The sequence below is a fragment of the Myotis myotis genome, unplaced genomic scaffold, assembly GCF_014108235.1.
Source record: "Myotis myotis isolate mMyoMyo1 unplaced genomic scaffold, mMyoMyo1.p scaffold_m19_p_17, whole genome shotgun sequence".
Lineage (NCBI taxonomy): Eukaryota > Metazoa > Chordata > Mammalia > Chiroptera > Vespertilionidae > Myotis > Myotis myotis.
Genome location: NW_023416321.1, coordinates 39121574 through 39141764, shown reverse-complemented (window position 1 = coordinate 39141764; position 20191 = coordinate 39121574). Strand labels below are relative to the sequence as shown.

At 39.5% G+C, this 20191-nt stretch overlaps 1 protein-coding gene across 1 annotated transcript; it reads left to right on the top strand.

Moving 5' to 3' along the window:
- Nucleotides 1-3770: 3770 nt before the first annotated feature.
- On the top strand, nucleotides 3771-19642 carry ASPA (aspartoacylase). The gene is made up of 6 exons (XM_036342055.1): nucleotides 3771-4141; nucleotides 6891-7086; nucleotides 11140-11233; nucleotides 13214-13321; nucleotides 17743-17852; nucleotides 18861-19642. The coding sequence occupies exons 1-6, from the start codon at nucleotides 3909-3911 to the stop codon at nucleotides 19056-19058; spliced, it is 939 nt and encodes a 312-aa protein (XP_036197948.1). The 5' UTR covers nucleotides 3771-3908; the 3' UTR covers nucleotides 19059-19642.
- The last annotated feature ends 549 nt before the right edge of the window (nucleotides 19643-20191 follow it).

Genomic DNA, 20191 nt, shown 5'->3' with positions numbered 1-20191 from the left:
AATATTAACTTAATTGTCCTCAAAATCCTAAACCAGAAAATGCTCTCTAACTGTTAGCCCTTATGTATAGCAAGCTGCCAGTTACTGAGTGCGCACTAAAGGCCGGGGCCAGTGATTCTCCTTCTGTCTGGGTTCCAAGACCATGTTTTGGGGTTACCATGCGTTCCAGCCATTCGAGGCCTGGAATGGGTGAAGGAGGAGGTGTAGAGAGCGCAGAGGTGCAGGGAAGGTTGTGAGTTAAAGCCTGGGACTAGGGCACCATGGGACCAAGAGCGGTTTCTTTGAAGATTAGGTCCAACAGAGGAGGGTGCGGGGAGATAGGATTCGAGGTGGGCTTGAGACCGGCTAATATGGAACCTTGAACGCTAAACTGCAGAAACAGTCTGAAGCAACAGAGTCTTCTTTTAATCTGGAAAAAAAAGACTTTAAACAAAGTGTCTAAAAAGACTTGTTACTCGTCATGGTTCCAGAGAGGAGACTTTAAAAAAAAAAAAAAATGAGTAGAAGCTTCAAGGAAGCCAATTTTAACCTGATACGTACATATCTACATAATATATACATATACACACACTGCCCACCTATCCCTGGCAAAATAGAGATCTCATTAAAAAGAAAACTATAGCCCTGGCCAGTGTGGCGCAGTCGGTTTAGCATCCCCCCATGCACCAAGAGGTCGCCAGTTCGATTCCGGCCAGGGCACATGCCCGGGTTTCAGACTCAATCCCCAGTGGGGAGCATGTGGGAGGCAGCCAATCGGTGTGTTTCTCTCTCCCTCTCCCTTCCTCTCCCTCTAAAATCGTTTTTTAAAAAAAAAAAAAAAATTAAAAAGGAAAACTGTAAACCCACTATAAACAACATCCTGTACTATATCTGTAAGGAATTATACGCATGAGCAATGTGCAATCTTTGATAGCAGCTTACAGACTTATCTACCTTATCCCTATCTTGTCCTGGTTATCATTTATTTCCACCTAGAAAGTTGTTCAGGATGGTGACAGCAATATGGCCCTAGGGGAAGAAGAAAAAGTAGAATAGTTTGGTTACATGACTGCTGGACTACCACATTATATATGAGACACCTTACATATAATATTGGAGAAAAGATCCTCTTTATTTTTTAAATATACTATTTTAAAAACAATCCCACCTGAAATTTGATTCCCACAAAATTTCTGGCATTGATCTATTGGACAGCCATGACTATAAAAAGTTTACTCTCCCTTTGCTTTAAACTACATTATTTTACCAATAAATCAGACACCACCACCACACACACACACAAAACATTTGTAGTGCTGGAAGTTATTAGGCTTATTCTTTTAAGTACTTCAAACATTAAATATTCAACCCAATAATGAGATTGTGACAACTAGAAAGGGTTCCACTTTGTATACTCTTGGTTCTCTGAACTTTCAAAAAACTAGACTAATATTTTTTAATCGTCACCAGAGGGTATTTTTTCACTGATTTTTAGAGAAAGTGAAAGAGAGAGGGAAATACATAGAGACAGAAATATCGATATGAGAGAGAGACATCGACTGGTTGCCTTCTGCACATGCCCTCACCGGGGCCGGGAATTAAGCCTGCAACCGAGTACATGCCCTTGACCGGAATCGAACCCGGGACCCTTCAGTCTGCAGGCTGACACATACACTGAGCCAAACCGGCTAGGGCTAGACTAATTTCTTTAAGTGGTTTTTGGGGGGCTCTAAAATTTAGTGTGCTTTGGGAAACAGGGAGTTAAAATCTTTCGGAAGTTAACTGGGTATGAGTATGAAAAGCCGCTTGCTCTAGCTCTAAGGAAATGCTCTCCTTTTCTCTAATAAAGCTTTCCACAGAAGACAGACTCTAACAATAAACAAGGTAAGGATGGGACAGATTTACAGGGATTTATTAACTATCAAAAAAAGTTACTCATTTTGTATGTAAGGGAAACTTTACTTATGAATGTTAAATGGGCTTCAAAGTGCTGACCTGTTAAAATTCCATGAAACAAGTCTCCAAATACCAGTCATCTGTGCCAGCCATGAGTAAGTAACTGCAGCAGCACTTCCAGAGAGACTAGGGCAGAGGACACAACTAACCCCAAATCGTCAGAAGCCCAAACAAAATATAAGCAAGTGTTAATAATTCACCATAGTTACTGCTCTTAAAACCAAAGTAGCTACACAATAGAACTACCATCTGTTTGTACTTATGCTCGTTTTCAGCCTCTCCACACTGAAGTGTTCAAATGTACAGTGACGTGGGTAGAAAATCAAAAGCTACGGGGGCTTTGAGTTAGGGTAGGACAGTCATTTTAATATGTAAATTTAGGTTTCACTGTTTTGCTTTCACTATCTCTAGGTTATAATCTTTTAAAGAAAGCACACAGGAATTGGTTGAATAAATGTTTTGAAGTTTTCACATTTTATATTTCTATCTTGTATTTTGTTTGTATGCTTGCTTGTTTCTGAGGCACACTGGAGTGACTGTTTACGTGAATTCCAGAGGAGCAAAATTAGAACTTTGGGGAAGGCCAAAATTAACAGGAAGCACCCTGTTGTTCTGGGAAAACACTGAAGTTAAACTTAAAATCAGAAAACCTGGGTCCCAGGCCTGGTTGTCTACTGGCAGCTGAGGAACCTTAATCAAGTTGCTTAAGTTATCTTTCCTTTACCCCTGTAATGGAGTGTCAGTACCTACCACACCCTATTTAAAAAGTGGATACATGAATAAACTGAGATAACATATTCAGAAAAACAAGACAGATTAAACTGCTCTGCAGTAATGGATTCCTCTTGTTGCACCCCTAGCAAACAGTCTGGCATCACTAGTACACACAGTGTTTCCAGTACTTGATCACATTTGACTTTCTGGATGGTTGAGCATGAAATCAAATCAGATTTGGTTCAGAACCATATCTCCAAAGGAATGTAACCATCTTTGTGTTCTGGCTAGTCTCCCCTAATAAGACCCCTCTTGAGTAACACAGTCCAGTGGAGAGCCTCTGCTGCCAGTAAATTGAGCTGGCTGTGTCTACATAAACTCATACAATCTGGTTAGCACATGTAGCACGCCCCAAGACTTTTTCAGGCATGACAAAGTCTTGAAAATTGCTAACAGTTACTTTTTCTTGAGCATTGAGCCAAAAAAAAGTGAGCATTGAGCCAAAAAAGAAAGAAAGATTCCTAAAGAAGTTGACACAGAATTACCAAAAACTTTATGAGAAATAAATTAAAGGCATGTTTCAAAGTAGCTTTTTAAGTCCCGGTGGTCATTGATTTGGTTCTTGTGTGTCTGACAATAAAAAGGAATTCTGAAGGAAAGGATGCAGTTCCAGAGGAGGTCTCTGAGGACCGGCCTTTGAAACTGTTTAGAGAGCTAAGATTCAGATGCTCTCAGATGAGCTGTACCTGAACTCATTTCAGAGAAGAAATCTTTTTAAATACAAGTAGAAATTATAAATATTGAATAATAATATGCATATTATAGTTTTATATTTAGAAAAGTATAAACTTTTTATAACTACAAATGGCCATGACAGCACCATTAGATGGCATTCTAGCTGAAGAGAAAACACAATTTTTGTCTTATTATGAGATACTAATTTATCACTGCACTTAGATCTACCAACCATTTGAGGGAGTTAGAAGTTAAAGTAAATAGCTGTAACTTTAGTTAATCTCTGCATATTTTGATCCAAATATGGTAAAGGGCAGGGCTAAAGCAGGGAGTGCCCTATAATAAACAGGGCTCAGATTTGCAACAGAAAATTAAAATACACTCCACTCAAGAGAACTCTGTACTTTGCACTTTGGCAAAAGTCTCATTCACGTTTAGATTTCTAAACTTTTCTTAAGGAAGTAAGTTTTCTTTGCTCTTCTTTCTTCCGAATTGCAGAAATCAGATAAAAATTACTTGATAAAATGACTTATCATGTTGTTGAAGATCCCATAAAAAAGGTTGCTATCTTTGGAGGAACTCACGGGAATGAGCTAACAGGAGTATTTCTGGTTAAGCACTGGCTAGAGAATGGCGCTGAGATTCAGAGAACAGGACTGGAGGTAAAGCCATTTATCACCAACCCAAGAGCAGTGAAGAAGTGTACCAGATATATTGACTGTGACCTGAATCGAGTTTTTGACCCTGGAAATCTTGGGTAAGACTATATATTGTGAATGCATGTGTGTATGTGAAAAGTGGTATATGTGGGAAAAAGCGTGTGTGTGCTATTCATGTCTATACATATAGTGGCTATTGCAACTAAGATCACTTTCACTTTAATCACGCTCCATTACGAATTATTCATTTCTCTAAACTGGGCATTCACATGCTCTTTCATAAACCTTGTTAAGCATCAGACTATCCTTCACTAATTTTTTAAATGTATTCTGTCCAGACGGAGATAAATAGCAACAGTTTTATTTTTAAATCTATCTTTAAAAGAACACAATTAATAGTCTTTTACATTAAATTAGTGGTTGGTCACTGTACTTGGGTACATATGTATCTGTTAGCTTTCTAAGTGATTCACTGCTATGTTTTCATGCTACTATATTTATGATAGTACATAAAGTTCTAGTTAAGAAAAATGTTATGTTTTGATTAATATTTGTTTAATGAAAGTATTCAACCATAACACTCCAGGTATGTTTTGATTAGTTATTTTTGCCTCTGTTTATGTTATTATAGCTACTATTGTAGATATGTAGGCTCCTAAGGGTTTTCTTTTTACCACTTCTTTCATTTACCTAAAAATATTATTAAACACCTACTTTTCACGGGCACTTTGCCAGGTACTGTGGAAGTACAAAGCTATGTGCAAACATGGTTTCTACCCTTACGGAGTTCATAGTCGAGTAGCTAAGATATAAGATGGGGCCAGGAACAACTAACACAGCACTGCTAATGTACTCATTTTCTAATAAATGCTCATTTGAGTTTAGAAGGTTACTTAAGTTTAATATCACCTCAGATCAAAAGTTGGTTACGAATTTTAGTACAAATATGCCTCACTTTATGGAAAATATTTTTTTTCCAGGGCAATTAGACATTAGTCATACTTTGTATATCCAATCCTAAAATTTTAACTTCAAAAATGCTTTATCTTCATGTCAGATGTCACAAATCTCTTACCCAGGATAGATGTTAGTAAGAGTTTGACTGCACCCTTTAGGATCTTCCCCTGCCTGTTCTTTCAGCTTCCTCCTCTGGGACTCTTCCTGAGGACCTGACCTTCAGGCTCGAGGCATAAAACTTCAAGCCTTGACTCTGAGCAACTGGGTGGGAGAATTAGAAGCAAATCAGGTGAGAGTGGAAGGATCTAATGGAGATGTTTCGTGAGCTAACTTTTTTAATCCTCACCCAAGGGTATTTTTCCCATTGATTTCTAGAAAGAGTGAAAGGGAATGGGGGGAGAGAAAGGATAGAGAAAGAAAAGTCAGTGTCACAGAAACACATCAACTGGTTGCCTCCTACAGACACCCTGACCAGGGGCAGGGATCAGACCTGTAACGCAGGTACATGCCCTTGACCAGAATCAAACCCACAACTCCCTGGTATGCAGGCCATTGTTCAAACCACTGAGCCATGCCAACCAGGGCATGAATTAACTTTTTGTTATTTTTTTCCCTTTTATTGAATTTATTGGGGTGACACTGGTTAACAAATTATGCAGATTTTAGGTGCACAATTCCACAACACATCATCTTTACACTGTATATATTCATTAGGAACTATGTTTGGTTATATACAATAGAAACATAAAGACAGTGGCTTAAACAAGTAAGATTTTCTTTTTCACAAATAATAAATCCAGAGATGCAGTGGCTCAATTATATCATAAATGCCACAGGTTCTTCTCATCTTCCCACTGCACCATCCTTAGCATGCACTTTTGTCCTCAGAGTTTTTGCTTTCTAGCCAAAGCACAGCTGCTCCACCTTCTTGATAGCATTCCAGGCAGGAATTATCCAGATGCAAAGTCTCTTGAAGATAGTAGCAAAAATAGTCAGGAAATTGAAATACATAGATGGAATTATAGAGAAATGGTTGGTTTAATGCAGGAAAATATATCCTAACCATTACTGGAGGGGAGAAGGGACAGGTAGAGACTCAATTCAGAATTCAATAAAAACTATTAAGCGCTTTATCCCAGAAAAAAAATATGCATATACCTGCAAAAGTTTTGCATTTTCTCAGGTTTTACAAACTTGTCTATAAAGCTTATCCCTAGATCACTAGTGGTTCCCAGACCTCAATTAAGAATGTGAACATTATCTAAGTTTAACTATTTTTATGCACTGGAATTAGCTGTAGGACAAAAACAATTCCATCTGATTGTCTATCTCAGGGATGGGGAACATCCGGCCTGTGGGCTGTATAAGGCCTGGGAAATCATTTGGTCTGGCCCTGCCAAGGCATTAGGGGTGAAGTAACTAAATGTTTAACCAAATATAGCAGGCTAATTTTTAAGTTGATAATTTTGTATGGTCTGCAAATGATGCTATAAATATCCAAATGGCCCTTGGCAGAAAAAAGTTCCCCACCCCTAGACTAGGCCCAGAATATCTCAGTGCACATAACTACTAAGAAATTGTTGATTAAATCAATGATTATATTTTGTTTGAAGTTGAAGTCAAGTGGTAAATTCTGTTTGAAATGTCCTTCCTTTGACAGCCACATAATGAAATATTATTTGCAATCATGCCGATGCAACAGTACATAGAATCAAATAAAGAAAAATTGTAATTTTTCATTTTTAAAGTTTTCAAATAAGTTTCCACTTCCCTCACAGGTTTTTCATATTAAAGTTTGTCAACTGGTTCCTTATACACTGTGTTCTTATTGTATATTTGTGTTATATTAGCCACAGATATTTTTAATCTTTTTCTTTTTGTTAATAACAGCAAAAGAATGTCAGAGGATTTGCCATATGAAGTGAGAAGGGCTCAAGAAATAAATCATTTATTTGGTCCAAAAGACAGCGAAGATTCCTATGACATCATTTTTGACCTTCACAATACTACTTCTAACATGGGATGCACTCTTATTCTTGAAGATTCCCGGAATGACTTTTTAATTCAGATGTTTCATTACATTAAGGTAATGTCAATGTTACTAATTTATAACTTATCATAAGACCTGTACTTTTAAGTCAGTTATAAATATAAAACAACCAGAAAAGTGTCAGGAGGGGGAGGTGGTCTAAGAGAGATGGGGAAGTGGGAGGAGCATCAGAATGGAGGTTGTGGTGACAAGCAGGAGAAAAGGGAGAGGAAATGAGTCACATGATAAATACAGTGAATAAAATCATAAAACATTTATAGATTCTTCTGTCTATAAAATTATAAATCTTTTATCCAGACAGCTGTCAAATCATAGGCTATTTGGTAAAATTAATACCAAACTTTAAAATGGTGTGGTGGAAGTAGTTCAATTACAGTTTTAGGAAGCTCCAAAAATAGTTATCTAATGTTGACTATAGACCAGTGATGGCGAACCTATGACACGCATGTCAGAGGTGACACGCGAACTCATTTTTTTGGTTGATTTTTCTTTGTTAAATGGCATTTAAATATATAAAATAAATATCAAAAATATAAGTCTTTGTTTTACTATGGTTGCAAGTAACAAAAAATTTCTATATGTGACACGGCACCAGAGTTAAGTTAGGGGGGTTTTTTTGTTTTTTTTTTAATATATTTTTATTGATTAAGATATTACATATGTGTCCTTGTCCCCATGTTACCCTCTACCCCCCCACCCCCCGCTCATGCCCTCACCCCCCCCCCCAGTTGTCCATGTCCATTGGTTAGGCCTATATGCCTGCATGTAAGTCCTTTGGTTGATCTTTCCCCCTTACCCCCACCCTCCCCTCCCCTCCCTCCAAAGCCCGACAGTCCAATCAATGCCTCTCCGTCTCTGGATCAGTCCTTGTTCATCAGTTTATGTTGTTCATTATATTCCACAAATGAGTGAGATCATGTGGTATTTATCCGCTCTCCAGTTCCATCCATGCTGTGGCAAATGGTAAGAGTTCCTTTTTCTTCTTCCTCTTCTTAAAGAATACCTTTCAGCATTTCATATAATGCTGCTTTGGTGGTGATGAACTCCTTTAGCTTTTTCTTATCCGTGAAGCTCTTTCTCTGACCTTCTATTCTGAATGATAGCTTTGCTGGATAAAGTAATCTTGGTTGCAGGTTCATGCTATTCATCACTTTGAATATTTCTTGCCACTCCCTTCTGGCCTGCATGGTTTCTGTTGAGAAATCAGCTGACAGTCGTATGGGTACTCCCTTGTAGGTAACTGAGTTTCTTTCTCTTGCTGCTTTTAAGATTCTCTCTTTGTCTTTTGCTCTTGGCATTTTAATGATGATGTGTCTTGGTGTGGTCCTCTTTGGATTCCTTTTGTTTGGGGTTCTCTGCGCTTCCTGGACTTGGAAGTCTATTTCTTTCACCAGGTGGGGGAAGTTTTCTGTCATTATTTCTTCAAATAGGTTTTCAATATCTTGCCCTCTCTCTTCTTCTGGAACCCCTATAATTCTGATGTTGGTACGCTTGAAGTTGTCCCAGAGGCTCCTTACACTATCTTCATATTTTTGGAATCTCTTTTCTTTTTTCTTTTTCAGTTGGGTATTTTTTGTTTCTTTGTATTTCAAATCTTTGACTTGATTTTTGGGATCCTCTTGTCTGCTGTTGGATCTCTGTAGATTATTCTTTATTTCAGTCAGTGTATGCTTAATTTCTAGTTGGTCCTTTTTCATGTCCTCCATGGTCTCACTATACTTATTGAGGGACTCATTAAATTTATCGGCGGTTTCCATAAAATTCTTGAAAAACCTTATAAACGTGGCCTTGAACTCAATATCCAGTCGTTTGCTTTCCTCCATTTCTGCCATTTGTGACCTGTTTCTTTGTCTCCGCATTTTGGCTGCTTCCCTGTGTTGATAGAGTGGCTTTGTGTGCTAGGTGTCCTGTAGGGCCCAGTGGCTCAGCCTCCCCAGTTACCTGAGGTGGACACTCTTGGTGTGCACCCCCTCGTGGGCTTTGTGCACAGTCTTGTTGTAGCTATGCCTTGGTTGTTGTAGGATCACTGGGAGGAATTGACCTCCAGGGCAATTGGCAGCGAGAATCAGCTGTGTCTGCAGTGGGAGAACTTCTGTGCTGGAGACACCCTTCTGGGGCAAGACTTGCTTCAGTGGGGCTTTGGTGCTCACTGAGACTGCACCCTGAGTGTGTCCCTTATGGTTCTGAGGAGTTGTGATCTGGATGGTTCCCCTCTGACCACTGGGTACAGTGGCTCTTGGATCTAAGGAGGTGCTAATTTAGCCTCTGCCTGAGGTTACACAGCAGGAACTACAAAGAGAACTGCAGATTCCCCTTCCTTTTTTTTGGAGTTTGGAAGTGCCCTGATGATGCTCAGCTGTGTAGCAATGTAAGCCGCTGTGGGGCCTTGGGCCTTCTCTTGGAAGCTCTGGGTCTATCTGGCCCGGCTGCGGTTAGGTAATTACAGGTTGCAAATGGCCGGGGCATTCATATGCAAAAGCCTCTGCCGCAGCCTGGGCGGGGCGGGGTCTCAAGAAATCAAAGGGCGGAGAAAGCAGCTATGGCGGAGCCTCAGCCCCGCCCTAAGGAGTCGCGAGTCCCAGTGTCCCGGCAATGGCTGCAAGCACCTCTGAGGGAAAGCCACTCTCAAGCTCGCCCGCTGCCAGACAGTCTAGTATCTCCCCGTATGAGTCCTGGGTCCCCAGAGACTTCCCGGAACCGGATTTCAGAGCCGTCGGGAGCTTGTGTCTCCCTCCGGATTCAAAAAGACAGCTGCGTCCTCAGGTGCCAGACCCTTTCCGCGCGCACGAGCCTCCGTACCTCTGCACTCCACCTCCGCAGCTCCTCCCACTGGCAGTGTGCTTTTCTTTCCTTCTAGTTGTAGAATTTACACTCAGCCAGCCCTCCTGTAGTTCTGGATGATGTCCACCTTGTGTTTTTGATGCATTTATCGATTGTTGTGGGAAGCAGCAATTTCCCGGTGTTTATCTATGCTGCCATCTTAGTTTCCCTCAAGTTAGGGTTTTTCAAAATGCTGACACGCCGAGCTCAAAAGGTTCACCATCACTGCTATTGACCAACGATAAAAATATTGTCTCTCTTTAGTCTGTCCTTCTCTCCATTTCATTCAGATACTCCAGCACACATCTGATCTTTCAATATTTCATATAGCTAATCATTTGAAAGCTCAGAAATCTATAAGATGAAAAATTTAGCAATACAGTGCATGTAGCTAGAGAAAAATTGCTGGGAAATAACAACCAAGCAAAAACACAAATAATCATCTATTTGCCTATTATTGTGTAATAAATACCCTTCGTTCTTTCCAGAGAGCTGGTATGATTTAATGGAAAGAGTTTGTCCCATGTACCCAGGAGAACCTGGGTTCAAATCCTGGCTTTCTCATTCACTAACCTTGGACAAGATACATTGCTTTCCTCATTTGATAAAGTTGACATAGTAACATTTACTTATATGGCTGTTTAAAACCTTAAACGAGATAAAGTATTTAAAGTATTTAGCCTAATATCTGGAAGACAGTAAATATTAACTATTATTTTTGTTTCCTTTGAGTTTTTGACTCAAAGGTAGTTTTAGTAGGAGATCATAATGTAGCTATTCTTCATTGCTCATTGAAGGAAAGCTGAATGCTTTGATTGCCAGGCATGGAAGCAGCATAGCTGACATTGTTATCAAAACTGAGAGGCCTGTCTTGAATTCTCATTCAAAGACCTGGACTACAGGGTTAGAAACAACATTCTTTAAGAGCAATACTAAGCTAAACAGTAAGTGTAACCACTGATTTAAAAAAAGAAATAACCAAATCCATTCTGAAGGAAAATTTATTTCATATTTCTTAATCATGGTTCTTGAGAATTTAATATACATTTTACCCAGGAAGCTATGCATCATTCAATTTATATGTAGTTTATTTATGTTTTCAAAGCTTTAAGAACAATATTGGATTTTAGAGTGTGTTTTATAAAGCTGTCTTACTAATTTTAGTTGATACAGTAAAACATATTGAAGGCATTATTGACTCTCTAGCAGCAAAGAAAACAAAACATATGGTCTTGACATAATAAGAAAGATGTTTTCAATTCATTTCAGACTTCTTTGGCTCCGTTACCCTGCTATATTTATCTTATTGAGCATCCTTCCCTTAAATATGCAACCACTCGTTCTATAGCCAAGTATCCTGTTGGTAAGTCATATTTCACATTGTCACAACTAAACAAAATATGTCCTACATGAAACTCTGAGAAAATTATTTTTAAAAAATATTTATAGCTACCTTAACTCATCACTGGGACTTATAATCAAGTAGTAAGCAAACTCACTCTGGGCAGGTCCAAACTATATAAAATTTCCTCAGTTTCACTGAGCAACTTTCTGCATTTCATGCAGGAAACAGTAAGCTGGGAGAACTTGAGTCTTTTATAATGTACAATAAACACGCCTGCCCTTTGCTCCAAGGAAGATATCATCCCTGTTTTTCAATACTGTTCACTATACAAACGTTCTTGAAAAATAATTTGGAACCAAGGCAGTCAGCGATTTGCTGGTAAGATGTGCAGAAACACAAAAGATCCATGGAAAATCTTCTCCGAACATCCCACTTAGCCCCTTCCTTGCAGTAGAGTGCCCCATAAGCTATTATCCATTCACGTGTTCGCCCTATCAGTTACTGGGCTGTGAACTCATCTTTACTTTTCAGAACTTCCAGCATGCAAGCAAGCACTCTCATAACCCTCTCACACAGAGAGCCTCTTTTTCTATATTCCATTCTCTTTCCTAAATGCCCTATTAGCATAACGGTTGGCAGACTACACTATAATCATTAAAATGGCTGTCACAATTTTACCAAGAGCAATTTAATTTCAAAACAAGTTGTCACCCTAGCTGGTTTGGCTCAGTGGATAGACCATCGCCCTGTGGACTAGAGTCCCGGGTCTGATTCCAGTTAAGGGCATATGCCTGGGTTGCTGGCTCAATCCCTAGTGGGAGATGTTCAGATGTAGCCAATCAATGATTCTTTCTCATCATAGATCAGTGATGGCAAACCTATGACACGCATGTCAGAGGTGACACGCGAACTCATTTTTGTGGTTGATTTTACTTTGCTAAATGGCATTTAAATATATAAAATAAATATCAAAAATATAAATCTTTGTCTTACTATGGTTGCAAATATCAAAAAATTTCTATATGTTACATGGCATCAGAGTTAAGTTAGGGTTTTTCAAAATGCTGACACGCCGAGCTCAAACGGTTCACCATTACTGTCATAGATGTTTCTGTCTCTCTTTCCCTCTCCCTTTCTTTCTGAAATCAATAAAAATCTATGTATATAAAAGGCTAGTATGCAAAGTGTCCCTGCAGGAGTTTGACTAGGAGACTGGGAGTTCTATCGCTTGCTATGATGTGTGCTGACCACAAAGGTGTGGTGTGGAACGAAGGAAGGCTCTGGCTGGCTGCCAGAAGGACCCTATCAGCCCTGATTGCCTGCCAGGCCTAGGAACCCTAGCCATGCAAAAACCTCTAGTATATAATAAAAAAAGTTGTCAAACAATGTAAGCAAATTTAAAATCATTTTGCTTACTTAATCAGTGGTACTTTTGGTGCATAATCAAGGGATCAGTTGGAGCAAGTCTAGGTAATTATTTGAAACAAATTAATGCTTAACAATAAGGGATAGAAAACCTGTTTCTCTGTGACACCAAATAAAGCATATGATTCCCAAAGATTGAAAGAGCAATCTTGGTGTATGATGTCTGTGGGGCAATGCTGCTCTTAGCTAGAATACATATCTACTGATATGTTTAGCAGCTTTTTATATGGCAGTATATATTTGCCCATCCCTTTGACTATATTATGATTTTTTTTAATTTTGGCAATGTTGAATGAAATTTAAAGAGAAAAAAACCCCAAGATCTTGCAACTGTAACATAACTGATTTTTTCATGTTCCCTCCTAGTCTTCATTCACTTTGCATAGAACTTGTACATGTAAATGTTTGGCTTTAGTTTTTGCCCAACATTATGTCTCAAATAATTTTTCTTGATGCTACATGGCCTAACTTTGTACCAATTTTTCCTGATTGGAAGTCTATACCTTGATATATTAAAATGCTTAATTTTATACTCTAATACATAAATGTGACTATCTCCTGTTCTGTACCTAGGTATAGAAGTTGGTCCCCAGCCTCAAGGGGTTCTGAGAGCTGATATTTTGGATCAAATGAGGAAAATGATTAAATATGCTCTTGATTTTATACATAATTTCAATGAAGGTAAGTAGTAGGCGGGAGTTGTTACCTTAATGGTTAGCTTGTGTGCGTGCGTGTGTGTGTGTGTGTGTGTGTGTGTGTGTGTGTGTGTAAATATATCAGAAAAGGGAGATGGGCCCTAGCCAATTTGGCTCAATGGATAGAGCGTCAGCCTGCGGACTGAAAGGTCCCAGGTTCGATTCCGGTCAGGGGCATATGCCCTGGTTGTGGGCTAGATGCCCAGTAGGGGGTGTGCATGAGGCAGCGAATCAATGATTCTCATCATTGATGTTTCTATCTCTCTCTCCCTCTCTCTTCATCTATGAAATCAACTATATATATATATATATATATATATTAGAAAAGGTAGATGAGTTGAGCACACATGCTAACTTCACCACTAAACACTGAAATAGCAATTGTTGCCTACGTCAAATTTGCCATGCTCAGGATATTAGGTGTCTTTTAAAAGTTTATTCACTTCAGCCATTCCTCAATGACAAGAATAGACACATTCAAGAAAAGCCACTACCAATTAAATCTCTCCTAATTTTCCTATTAACCCCATTTTTAAAAAACAACGATATACTAAGAAATACAAATGTCCAAAAAGCATATGAACAGATGTCCAATATTACTAGTAATTAGAGAAATGCAAATTAAAATGAGAAAGTATTTTCTCCCATTAGAGGAGGAAAATATTAAAACCTGATAATATTGTGTTGGTAAGGGCGTAGGAAAGGGGGATGGGAAAGACATGCTAAAGAATAATTTTACAGTATCCACTTTTGAAAATGCACAAATCCTATGATGCAGCAATTCCACATCTCAAAGAAACACAAACACATGCACACCCAATATGTCATCTATAAGGGTGGCTTCCATAGCATTGCTTGTGCCAACAAAACAATAGAAACAACCTGAGTATCCATCAGTTGGTTAACAGTCACACACCATGGAAGGAGCTTCAAAATACATTGTTAATTAAAGAAAGCAAGTTGCAGACCAAAACATGCAGTATACCAATTTCCCCAAAATAATAATAAACACTTGCTAGAATATGTATACATATATATGTTAATGTACAGGGAAAGTCTTTAAAGAAAACACACCAAACTGTGATTATTGAGGAGAGGAGGAGGAGGAAAAACAAGTTAAATTTGTTTTAATTGTTTCCAAGAAGAATTATGTGTTGTAATTAAGAAATAAGACCAGCTGATGTGGCTCAGTGGTTAAGCGTCGACCTATGAACCAGGAAGTCACGGTTCGATTCCCGGTCAGGGCACATCCTGGGGTTGTGGGCTTGATGCCCAGTGTGGGATGCGCAGGAGGCAGCCTATCAATGATTCTCTGTCATCATTGATGTTTCTATCTCTCTCTTTCTCTCCCTTCCGCTCTCAAATCAATTAAAAAATATAAAAAAGAAATAATTTAATGGGTAGATATATGAAATTTTATGTACTATCTATTCATATATTCAGTAAATCTAAAACTAAGCAAAAACAAGTAGTCTATTAATTATTTTTTAGAATAAGTTTACTTTAAATTTTTTTAAATAATAATAAAAATAAAATTAAAAAGACATCCTATGTAAATAATTATTCCAACAGGCTGAATTCAAATTGTTGTTGAGGAATTGGTCATTACAGTGACAAAGCTGGTGAATAGTTCAGTGTCTGTGGGGAATATAATTCCTTAAGTTCAGACTGTGCACCTTACTGCAATCACTGGCATTTTTTTCTGTGCTTGGGAATCCTTTGACTCCAAAGTCATAAAGACTGAAAATTAGCTTGTCACCACCTTTGTCTGAGAACAGGTTCTATACGTCTAATGGGCCTGGTATTGGAAAAGTCACCACTTAATCACACCTTCAAATAGTAAGTGTGGGATATAGTATGCTAAGAAGTGATCCCCTGTGTAGAAGGCAACAAACCTGAGTGGGAAAACATGGTTTTCAAATCATAGTCCATAGATTCCTATCAGAGGGGTGGGATCTAGTAGTTGTCCTAGTAGCTCCATGGCAGCCAAACCCCTGCCCTTTAACCAGAGCAGTTCTTCTATCTGATCTTTTGCTCTTACCCTGTAACATTTCTTTTAAGCAAAGGATTCTGTGATTCGAACATTTTAAGCCACTATTAATTTAGACTATCCATCTTGGTGGATTTTTACCTAATGTGGGAAGAGTGCCATTATCCAAAGAATGCTGATCATAACCACCTGGAGAAAAGTCTCTGGAAATGTGCAGAAGAGCTCCATCCTTGGCTCTGTGCTACTCAACATTATTATCAGTGACTTGGATGAGACACGCCTTTATATAAGTGATAGGTGGCAGGAAGCCTGCAAGAAAATACCCATTCAGAAGGTGGAACCAAAAAGTCCTGACAATCTTTAACAATTGTCTAAACCAGATGTTTTAGGTTAAATACATCAGGAACAAAGTTTTGCTTTTATGTTGTTGTTTTTTTAAATCCAAGGATGAGGGCAGTGATGGTCTCTTTTTTGCCTTGGATAAACAGCACCTGGAGAATTGTGGATAAATTGTGGATAAATTGGAGTCCATATTTCAGGAGGAATGTCTATAAAGTAGAGGTTAGCCAAGGAGAAAGTTGAGAATGTTGAAGAGTTTGAAAACCATGATAAAAGTAATCCCTCAGATGCACATAGAACTTCAGTTTACAGAGTACCTTCACATATATTCTCATGGACCTGCCACATATGAGTAGTGATTGATAGAACTCAGAATGCTGAGACTGGCCGAAAGAAGGCTTAAGGGTGATTTTATTTTAGAGCTTCAGAAGTGTTATATTGGAGAGCCGTTAGACACGATTTCTGTGATTCAGAGGGAAGAATAGAATCAGTGGGATCAAGTTAACTGGAGACAGAAATTTCCAATTAATAAAGCTGACCAGCAGTGGAATGGACCACACTTGGCCTGAAAGATATGGAGAATACCCAAGCATCGATGAAGTCAGGCATTTGAGGCTCCTTCTAACCTAAGTAGCAACAAACATACTCCTTTGTATCCTACCTCTTTTTCCTTTCCTCCCAATGGAGCTTCTGGTTTAAAAAGGTGACATCTGATAAGTTTCCATCTTCACCTTGACAGGTTTGATAGATTGTAAAAATGGCCACAAATTATTTCCTTCCCTGCATCCATGCCCTTGCAGTGTGATGTTTTAAATCCTTCTACCAAGAGATGGAGTCAATTTCTCTTCCCCCTGAATTTGGCTTGGCCACGTGACTTATTTTGTGTCACAGAAGAGGCTTGAAACAGACTTGCACCTTGAGGCTTGCTCTCTTGCTGCCCTTGGGAACCCCGCACTGCCATTATGTGAATCAGTCTGCCCTATGCTTCTGGACAATGGGAAGCTGAGAAGTAGCTGACTCTGACACCCCAGCCAGTAGTCCTGCAGCTCCAGCTGTTGCCTGTCAAATGCCAGACGTGAGAGGAAGGCCATCTTAGATCACCCAGCCTCCAGCTGACCTGCCAGCTCACCACAAATGCATGAGCAAGCCAATTAGAAATCAGCCCAGCCTGCCTAAACCAGAGGAGCTGCCCAACCAACCCACAGAGTCATGAGATAAATTAAAGGATCATGGTTCTACGCCACGAAGTTTTGGGATAGTGTGTTAAGCAGCCAAATCTAACTGATACAGAAGTGACCACAGGATATCCACCTCCCAACCCTGGCTGTACTTTCTGCTCTAAGGGCAAAGGAAGGTTTTCCTTTGAGTTGCAACCATAGCTCACTGTGGGCTCTACATTTGATGGAAGTTCATCCTGTTTGCTCAGAGATTGCCTGGTGCATGTAAACTATTCCTTTTTCAAGTTTCTGGGCGTTGGGTTGCTTCGTGTTGCTACATCTTTGGAAGTTGGACTCCACTGGTGGCAGACTGCCTGCATCCCAAGATCTGTCCAGTGGTTAATGTACTTAGTTAAGAGAAGGAGCATGATGCTGAAGTCACCTAACCTGCTAGAAGTCTCCTGAGCATATGCAGGCATAGAGTGTCAGAGCTAGACGGCAGCTCCAAGACCAGCTGATCCAAACCTTCCTTTGACAGGTAAAGAACATGAGCCCGCAGAAGTTACGCCTCTTGCTCGGGGTTACACAGTGAGGAGATTAGAGCCCGGGAGTCCTGACTCCCTGCCCCAGGCTCTTTCTCTCACACTGGCTTTTTAAGGTGTTTTCTTCGGCTGTCCAGCAATGTACTTGTGAACGTGTGTTGACAGGAATAATTTGAGAACATCTTTTGGCTTCATGTTATTTATGAACATCCTCAGCTGACATTGTGCGTGCTCCCTGTGACTGTCTTCTTTTTTTTTCCAATTACATGTGACATTCAATCCGCAACTGTATGTCTTCACTTTTTGGTTATTGTTCTTCCCTTAAAGTATGAACTTCCTTTTTTCAGTTGCCATTTTATACATTTTGTTTTTGCCTTAGGGAAAGAATTTCCCCCTTGTGCTATTGAAGTCTATAAAATAATGGAGAAAGTTGATTATCCCAGGAATGAAAATGGAGAAATTGCTGCTATTATCCACCCTAATCTGCAGGTAACATTTGCTGTTTCTTTAAGATATTCAAAATATGAGCCCCCCGCCCCCAGTGAGTAGTTTTATAGTTCATGAAGGATCTTACATATGTTGGCTCATTTGTTGTATTCTCAAACACACTGCAGTGTAAGCAAGGTGTGCATACCTTCATGTGATAAATATTTACTGAGTGCATCCTGTGCTGGCTGTAGGATACATCATTGAACATGGTCTACTAGTATATTCTTGTGGAAGTCACAGTCTAGAGCAGTGGTTCTCAACCTGTGGGTCGCGACCCCTTTGGCGGTCAAACGACCCTTTCACAGGGGTCGCCTAAGACCATCCTGCATATCAGATATTTACATTACGATTCATAACAGTAGCGACATTAGAGTTATGAAGTAGCAACGAAAATAATTTTATGGTTGGGTCACAACATGAGGAACTGTATTTAAAGGGCCAGAAGGTTGAGAACCACTAGTCTAGATAGACTAAAGTCTAAAGTGTATGTTAAAATAAAGAAAACCAGATGCTCTAAGAGAATAATGAGGCAGGAAGGGGTGGTCAGACAGGAGCTGTCAAAGAAGGTAAAATTCCTGCCAAGTGGGAGGAATGATTATATTCATTTTAGCATAAGAAAGCAGAAGCTCAGAAGTTAGATCTTCCCCACAGCCATCGAGCTATCAGTGGCAGATCCAGAGCTAATGTTCTCTGCAGTTCACCACACTGCTGCCACCTCCCTGCGATCACCGCTGAGTAAGTTAGAGCACAACAATCAAAGCCTCTTTCTTTGGAATGTTTTCTGCCGTTTCCTGACTCTCCTCAGGTCCCTAATATCTGCTGCTTGTCTGGTTTGATCAATAACAGCATAGTGAAAGGGGGGAGGGGGGCTCTTGGCAGAGTGTAGGAGGTTTGTATCTCTTTTGACAGAATCCGGTGCTAAATGTTTCAGTTGTCTACAGCCTCACACAAAAATGTTGAAAGTAGGAGAGAAACCGAATGTAATTTGTGTATTTTGTTTCCTGAGAGGATCAAGACTGGAAACCACTGCGCCCTGAGGATCCTGTGTTTTTAACTCTTGATGGAGAGACAATCCCATTAGGTGGAGACTGTACTGTGTACCCGACGTTTGTAAATGAGGCTGCGTATTATGAAAAGAAAGAAGCTTTTGCCAAGACAACTATACTAACACTCAAGGCAAAAAGTATTCGCTCCTCTTTACATTAGACATCACTTCTGGTTCACTTGTTAGGCAGTATCTTGAAAAGCTCCGCTAGTCTGTAAGCCCCCAAAGGGTAGGGTTGCGCTGGATTTAATGTGCCTTATTCATATCCCCAGCACCTCCTTCGGGGCCTTGCACACAGTGGGCATTTGGGCACATTCTTGAATGAATGAATAAATTAATTAATGGATATCTTTTAAAGGTAGATATTGTGTACATAGCTTATTCAAAGAGGTGTATTTCTTATTTCTGTAAAGCTTTTTATACATTATACTTTGATTGTTTAACATTCTTAATAAAGTTTTTAAATTCAAATTTTTAAGTTGAAATAGGTACTATATACAAAAACTTATTAACTTGAGCATAAAATTAAATATATTTTCAAGTAATGTGTAATGCTACCAGAAACCAATGATGTAGACTTACAGTTTTTAAATTTTACATAGTTGGACGAATGATAATCTAACCTATGAACTTTAGTTGTAATATCAAGAGATTTTTAAATGCTCTTTTGAAGATTACATGCGAATGAGAAATGAGGGCTGATTGTAAAAGTGACATTATGAATAAATAAAAATCTCTGAATGCCCTTTGTCCACAGACAGTAACCCTCACAAAGCGTCGCTGCTCAGGCCTGTCCACTTGTTCTGCGCTGACCTCAGGGAACTGAGAGCCTCCTTCTTGAGAAGCTAAGGTTCCTTCCCAATTTGGGAAAGTCGGGAGAGGCACATTCCTCACAGCTGTCACTTCTCCTTTTGAAAGAACGCACTTGCCCTCATTTGCAACCAACATACGAGGAAGTCTTTGGGTCCCCACAGCATAGGCAGTAAAGACAGAAATAGCAGCGAACAGTGGACACTAGTGGAAATGTGCCCAGACCCAGGTCTCTGGTTCTTAAATGCATTCTTTCAAGAAATTGTCCTCGTCCTAAGTGCCCACATCCCTCACCTTACATGATTCGTCTTTTCAAAGATCTTCCAGCTGGAATGCTGCCTCCCTCCCTCTCCAGCCCCTCCAGAAGCCTCCCCTCTCTCTGCCCTTAGTCACAGCAGCAAAGTAAAGAACATTGTTATCCCAAGATTTGGACCCAACGGAACCCATGTTTACGGTTTCAAATGTATTTTAAAAAAATCGTACT